General features: G+C 32.3%; 1 protein-coding gene across 1 annotated transcript in view; it reads right to left on the bottom strand.

Moving 5' to 3' along the window:
- Positions 1–218: 218 nt before the first annotated feature.
- The window catches only part of LOC110288786 (complement factor H), a gene marked incomplete at both ends in the record, with an annotated part of 35,534 nt that continues 27,480 nt past the window's right edge, over positions 219–8,272 (bottom strand). The window contains 6 exons of the mRNA XM_021155040.2: positions 219–395; positions 2,198–2,374; positions 2,955–3,128; positions 3,707–3,916; positions 4,078–4,254; positions 6,698–6,874. Of these exons, the coding sequence (XP_021010699.2) occupies positions 219–395; positions 2,198–2,374; positions 2,955–3,128; positions 3,707–3,916; positions 4,078–4,254; positions 6,698–6,874 (1,092 nt within the window). The remainder of the gene's footprint in view (positions 396–2,197; positions 2,375–2,954; positions 3,129–3,706; positions 3,917–4,077; positions 4,255–6,697; positions 6,875–8,272) is intronic.

Raw genomic sequence — 8,272 nt, 5'->3', positions numbered from 1 at the left:
CATAAAGTCCCAGAGGCCCAGGATGGGGGAGGCTCCCAGGTCTCAATGTGGGTGACCTTAAGCAAAAGTGCTCTGGGAGGGGAGCACTGGGAAGGGATAACATTTGGGATTTAAATAAAATAAATTTTAGAAATTTTAAAATTACTTCTGTTTATTTTCACTAATGTACATTAAATAAATTACATTGTCAAAGAAACATTAGGAAAAATGATGCCTACCTCGGCACTTTGGTTTTTCTGTCCATATCCCATTTTCACACATCACTTCCACTTGCCCAAATAGTTCCAAAGGTTTATTACATTTATAACGTACTCTGTCTCCAGGTAGATATTTATCCTTGGTCCTTGTTACTATAGTAGCATTTGGCACATGTGGCGGATCCACACAGGAATTATCTAAAGAACAAAATAAAGTACCACTACCTATTTGCTCGTCTTGAGTGTCCAATTATTGCATAAGATTCCAAATATATTTATGACTTGGTGGCTGGATAAAGAAAATTTGCTACATTTATTTGCACACAAAAAAATGAAATCATGAATGTCACAGTGAAATGGTGGGAAATAGACTAAAATTCATCCTGAGTGAGGTAACTCAAAACAAAGAAGTCATACATGTATGTATTTGCTTATACACAGATATTAGCTGTAAAGTCAGGAAAGCCAAGTTACAATCCATATAAAAACAGTGGTTAGGTATAGCATAATGAACTGAGGCTAAGGTATTGTCTTCTTAGGATGGTAAAATAGAGTAGATAGTTATGGATGGCAGGAAGGGGAGAGAAAAGACAGAATACAGAGGAAAAACAAAAGTTAAGTGTCATTTGAGGGATATTATAAAAATATAATACAAATAAATAAATAAATAAATATTTATAAACATATACATATATATACACATATATACTCTTTATATGTATATGTATATTTATGTGTATATATATGTATATATGTGTGTACATATATGGAATATATGTATATTTATATGTATATATGTGTGTATATGTATATATGTACACACACACACACACACATATATATATATATATATATATATATATATGAAATCTAAATGGAATCACCAAAAATGTGAAGAGACAGGGTTCCAATGGACATATCATGTTACCAATGAAGCTTTTAATGCTAGGATTAGGTTACATCAAATTAGATGAGTGCCAGAGGGGTCTCGTGGAACTCCAAAAGAACATAGTCAGGCTGTTGACAAGACTACAGATTGTACGCTACAACCTGAAGGCAAGGCTACATCGTGAAAGACAACACCTATGCATCTCACTGAACATAGGAAAATTACACTGGTGCCTACATAGGACCTTCACCCCTGAAGGCAACCATCTTTGGTATAGGAAGGTACTTTGCATACTGTCAAATATATTATGGCTTTCAGGTTAGTATTTTTATGGAATTCCTGAGTGTATAAAGTGGGGCTTTGTGTCTATTTAGTTTCTTATGCCTTTTCTTCTGCTGCTTTCCTTAAAATTACTTGTTTTGTCACCTCCCAGTGTATTTGTTTCTATTTTATTATTATTACTCCTTAGAAAACTATTTCCTTTCTTCTGAAATACTGAAAGTGTATAAATTAGATGAGACAGGAGGTGGAAAGAAAGTGGAACAAGTGGAGGGAAGAGAAAACATAATCAGAAATCATTGTATGAGAAATAAATCTATTTGCAATGTTAGAGAAAAAAAAGAACATTGATTTAAGAGTACCATAGTCATAAGAAAATGATGATCACATAAAATATCCTAATATAACAAACTTGATAAAATAAGATGTAAGCAAGATCGTTGGAAAGGTAATTATAGAAAAATGTATCAAAAATATTTAGAGACTACAGCACCTTCCAAACTGAGTCATACACAGATCTCTGCAAAGGCATTGTGGGAGGCTGACGGTCTCATCTCTAGATGTTTTCCTATTGAGGATGTCTATCATGTACTCCTCGGTGTTAATTTACATTTTTAAAACATGGTCCAAAGATAGTGATGCTGATGATTTTGAAAGTAAACTCTGAACACCATCATGCTATCAACTTAACCATTGGGTTTTCAATTCAGTGCTTTTATTATTTTTAATATAAACCAACTTGGTCACCCTTTAAAACTAATACCTGTACCCTTTTCAATTATGTCATCCTCAGACACTAAAATAAATACATCTTAAAAGCCCATCCAAATACCTTTGCATACTGGCTGTCCAATCCACCGGCTATTAACACATGTCACAGTGTCTGAGCCATTCATTTGATAAGGAGATTGACATTTGAATGTCACTTGTTCTCCTGTCCTATATGATTTTTTGTTCTTCCCTGTTATTATGGCATTTTCAATTGTGGGTAAAACGTTACAATCCGTTTCTGAAATAAAAGTTTGAACATATATGTTTTCAGAAAGTTGCAGAATATAAAATATATGGAATAGGTAGCTTCATAGAGAAAAATAAATATAGTAGGAGTTTTCCTGTTTTGACTTAGTTATATTGAATTCTTCCATACTTATGAAGATGAATAAGGTACATATAGAACTCTGATGATCAGAATTCCTGAGATTTTTACATTCAATTTTATCTCACATTTTTTCATGCTTATAGAGTATTTCTACTTTTGTTTTATCAAATGTAAGTTACTCATGATTATTATTTCAAACTTTTAGAGCATATGTAACTGCAGGAGCATTGCTGCTAAAACTGTCATTGTAGTGATGACCCTGTTTAGAAATCTGAGGATTCTGATATCTCAGACTTCATAGAACAAAAACAATTTAGTTAGGCTGAAAGATAAAACTATGTTTTTACCAGTACTGTATTCGACTTCCAGCATCCAGAACCATGCAGCAAAACCTTCTTATATGCTAGAATTAAGGCTTCATTTCTTACTTGTGCCACATAGAGATTGAATTAGATTATATGTTACACAAAGAATGATAATAAAACTATACTTATGCATTCTGGTGGGTCAGACCACTTTCCTCCTTCACATTTAATAAATGCTGGTCCATCAGTTCCAAAGCCTGTAGAACAATGGTATGTAACCTCTTCCCCATGTTGGTAACTCTCTAGCTCAAGAGAAACAGTACCACGAGGAATTGAAGGTGGAGGTCCACAAGGAAGTCCTGAAAAAGACACAAATGAGAGTAACATAGTTAAAGCATTCCTCATTGCACTAATACAGAAATTCACTTGTTTGTATTAGTTCTGTATATAACTGTACTAAAATGAAATGTTAACAAGCAAGATGTGCCATCATAAAAAAGGTGGAAAATGCTTCCTAATACCACATTCTGTTGTCTTGCATCTGTTAAACAACTAATTAATAATTATAAAGAATTAATGATTTCAGAAAATACCATATATTGTGGAATGGGTGGGAGGATAATATTCTGAGAAAAAACATTTTGGACTTTAATACTTGGTAGCAAATCAAAAAATACAATTCACAAGAGCTAATGAAGTCTACAGACTTTACATTATATCTAAAAATAGAAATGTGAAAGCGAAACTAGATTTAAATAGAAAGAGTACAATCAACTACAGCAGGATAGATTGAATTATGCAAGTANAAATATATGGTTAAAATATATAAATGTGTATACGTTCCGATCTAAATCATTCTGTCTCCTGCTTTGGATGAGAGTAGAATATTGGTAATGACTTGTTTAAAACTACTATTGTGTTTTCATGTCACTCTCACCAACACAACGAGGTGGAGTGCTCCATTTTCCCATGTAGCAGGTTATCCCATTTTCTTCAGATATCCTGAAACCATCATCACAGACATAGCTGAATGTAGTTCCATGTTCATGACACCTGGACTCAATTGAATATCTCCTTTCTTCTGAAGATCTGGATAAATTAATAGATCCATGTTCTATTGTAGGGGGCTGGGAACATGGAATTTTTTCTACATGAAGAAATAGCCAAGCAAAAATAAAAACTTACATTAGAAAATAAAAACACACTGTTTGAATTATGTGTCCAGAATATTTATAGTATGACCTTGTTTTTCAGTACCCATCCCATCATCTGAGTTCTAATGGTATACAGTAAGTCATAGCTACTGACCAATGCAGCGAGGTAATGACTGCCACCTTCCATCTTTGCACACCATTTCTTCTGAGTCCTGAGTTAGGTAATTGTCTTGGCAAAGAACAGATAATCTTTCTCCATCCAAGTATTTCACGGTAGTTTCAATCACTTGGGTATTTGGAATCTGCGGTGGAGGAGGGCAGGATGTTTTGCCTTTTCATAGAAAACATCAAAAATCATAGTTCTTTACTAAAGAGAGTATCTTACATTATGAGGTAATAATTTTTATTAAATAGTAATTTAGTTATGACCATGTAATTTTTGTCCTTATATATCTCACTTGTATAGCAATTAAATATAGCAATTCTTCATCTCCTTTGAAATTTTTCTCATTCATTTTGAATTCAGTTTTATATTATTTTTATAAAACTTGCTCCAATTATTTCTAGCCTTTAAAATATCTTAACTGAATTATATACTTAAATATATTTTATTAAGTGTAAGCTAACATGAATATTTCTCCAGAGCTCACTATGAATATTTGTGATCTAATATGTTAGATTACGTTAAAAATCTTTATGAAATGTTTTACAAATAAAAGTTGATTAGTGAAAGTTGTCCTTGCATTTACTTATACTAATGTATATTATACTAATTATACTATAAGTATAATTATACTGATGACTTTTCTTATTGCTGTGATAAAATACCTGACAAAAGAAGCTTAGCAAGGAAGGAGGAGGAAGGAAGGAGAAAGAAAAGGAAAGACAGAGAGAAATAAAGAAAGAAGGAAGAAAATGATGGAGAGAAGAAACAAAGGAAGGAAGGAAAGAAGAGAAGATGGAAGGAAGGAAGAAAGAAGAGTTTATATTAGCTCATCATGTAGGGAAACAATGGCAGCCAAACTGTGAATCTGCTGCTCATATTGTATCTATAGTCAGAATACACAGTCATCTATCCCTTTGTATTATGTCAGAAATCCTGCCCATAAAATGTTGCCACCTACACATATAGTGGATCGTTCCTCCTCAGTTAACCTAAACTAGAATCGTCTTTACATACATGCTCAGAAGTGGTTTTCCTAGGAAGTTGCGGTCTCAGTCAGGTAGAAAATAAATATTAGGCATCACAATTGATAATCAATTTTACATTGACTCTTGGTCAATAAGAATATGGAGTATGACCAAAAGTAGTTTATATTATGTTGTTCAAAGTTTCAACTAACCTGGACATTCTATTTAACCTGAAGTAGCTAGAGATGTGAAAACTGATGGTTCACAAACAGGATAATATAGTGCTGGTATTAACACCCTTCTGACAAGTTTTTTCACTAAATTACTAAAAATCAAGACACCTCAGATTCATCCGTCAGATTCATCTCTCAGATTCAAAACATGGAAGGGTACTTTTATAACGGTTACTAATAATTTCATTCTTTTATTATATTTCTCCTTAAGTAGAGTGGAATTATTAGAAATAAATCAACACAGTGTAGTAAATACGTTTCTCTATATTCTTTGGACAACTAGCTAGCCATGCAGGAAAGAAAAACAATATCTTAATAGTACAATCAAAATCATAACAGCAATGATAAAATAACAGAGACAACATGGGTACTCCATTAACACACATGTAGAAGGTTTAATTTTGAAATGGCATAGAAATACTTTCTGTGAAGTTTAGTCTTTAAGAAANATTTAAAATATCAAATGAAGCAGGGCCTCCAAACAACAGTGATAATACAAATAGGGAAGCAGAAATAGTAGTAGAATGACTGACTCTGNTGCCTACTGACATGGACTGGAAGGTGTCAAATAAATTGGAATTTTCCAGGTTAGCTGATTGTTAGAAGAGTTAAGTAAATTGTTAGGTCGACAGAGCACACAACCATACTGAATGACATGATGATTTAGCATAGGCATAGGAATGGCATAGCACATTTATTGTGATAAAATTATCATATGTAGTGGAGCGCTAAGAATAAGGGAACATATGACACATAGGTAAAGCCATGTTGATTATGTTTGTTTGTGTGTTTTACAATTCAATTCACTAACAAACATGAGACTGTAATTTCTAAATCAATTCCTAGATTAAAAACTATATTTCCAAAAAAAATGTGTTAGAATATGAATCTTCATATAGGGCAGGATATCTCAAACTCATGAAATCTCAAATGGGTGGTCACCTAACAAGATATGCATATTAATAATACCAACTGAAATATTAGTATCGATAGCGAAAATGCTATATGGCCATTCTCCTAAATGAAGAGCTTACAGGAAATTAATGGAGGTCTACACTGGAATAATGAGTCTTCTCTCTGGATGAGAGAGCCAACAAATAAGTAATCCAATCCCATGAACTTAGTCCTGAACTCATACCCATAGAAGAAACACTTAATGGACTCATCAGGTTTAATTTACATATACAAGTTTTATATATAATATATCAAGAAGAATTCATAAAATGGATATGAAATTGAAGGGATACAAGAAGAGTTGAGTTGGAGAAGGAAAAGTGAGAGGTAGAAATAATATAAATAGGATTTCACACATAATATTCTAGTAAAATTTTATTAAGGAAATAAATACACTACTACTATAGTTGAAAATGCTAGGACACTCAAGAGAAGACAGTGCCAATAAGCACTTACTTTTACAGTTTGGCTCAGGATCCCATTTTCCATTGATACAGATTGAGTGTTCATAGTCCTGCTTGTTTCTACATTTGTAATTCATGGTGGAGTTATGCTTAAATTCATTCCTTTTTTGTTTAATTGCTTCTATGTCAGTTGACTTCAGTACTCTACACTTCTCCAGTTGGTCTGTTGCTATATGAAAATATATTTCCATGAAAATAAAAACACATAATGAGTGAGTGAAGTACTACATTAAAATATACATACAGTAAATGTATTATGAAACTATGTCTTATTACACTAAATTCTGCCAACCAAAATGCTGAGATTCACCATGCAGAAGTGGCCTATGGTGTGGGAATGAGATATCATGTCCACTCTTTTATGTCTCAGCAAAAATTTGTGTCATGAAGGGACNTGGGTACTAGGCAACTACAAAAGCATAAAAGAAATCACTGTCTCAGATCTCTATATAAGATATGATTATGACATGATCAGGTCATGTCATAGCCTTAAAAGCTGAAAGTGTTCAAATTCATTACTCTCCCATTTTTTCATAATGGTAAATGTTAAAATTTTCAAAATTAAAATAAATGTGGGGATAGGATATAGAAATTTTCTACTTCACATTTCCTTTTTTGATTGATGTGACACAAGAAAAGAACATCTAAGTTATACTATGTAGAGTACAAATATTTCAAAATATTTTATGAAAGAATTGGTATAAGAAATTAGATGCTTATAGTCACCATCTATCTCCTTTATATTTCTCTCATATGAGTCTACGATAAATACTTACATATTCTAGATTATTCTATAAAATAGAAATATAAAGTTATAATAATAAATTGTTCTAGTCATGTTATGAGTTAAGTAAGTACAATATATTTGTTTTTTTCATATGTTATGTATTTTAATTAGTTGGTGAAAATGAGAGACTGCTCTGAATTTGATATTTCAGTACAGGCCCTGGATAACATTTATTAATAATTTGAATCTAGAGTGAAATAAACATAGTGCAAATAAAAGTAAATAATTCGAACAAATTGTGTAACATTTAAAATGTTGACGAGACTGCTGCGAGAACTAAACGTCCCTGAGAATTAGCCCCTTCCTAAAAATTGGTCTACAAAGGACAGAAACTGATGTTCTGTGAAGGAAAAGAAGGTCAAAGGGACATGGTGACTATGTGGTTGATTTGCTTCTCAGTCATCAAGAGAAAGCTAAGGATATGCAAAAAGGTAATGTATACTGTCAAGGTAAAAATACTTGAATCATAACATTAAGTTTGTAGCCCAGAAAGACATAACTGGAGAGAGTCATATTAAGGTGGCTATAGGCAGATTAAGCAAATTAAACCTCTGACATCTGAACGACTAATAAAGTAGAATATAGAAAAATAAATATAGAATAATATAAAAAAGAATTAAAATTTTATATGATATTCTGTCTGATCTTTCTCCATATGAAACAAGCTGCTAAACAGTTTTAAAGCAGTGATGAAGATGACTTTGACAAAATGTGTTTGTTGAGCAAAAATTTATTAGGATTAATATGCAGTAGTGGTATCTGTTTACATGACAAATTAGT

This window comes from Mus caroli, unplaced genomic scaffold (genome assembly GCF_900094665.2).
Source record: "Mus caroli unplaced genomic scaffold, CAROLI_EIJ_v1.1 scaffold_13367_1, whole genome shotgun sequence".
Classification (NCBI taxonomy): domain Eukaryota; kingdom Metazoa; phylum Chordata; class Mammalia; order Rodentia; family Muridae; genus Mus; species Mus caroli.
The sequence above is the reverse complement of the archived record's forward strand: the minus strand, read 5'-3'. Positions and strand labels throughout refer to the sequence as shown.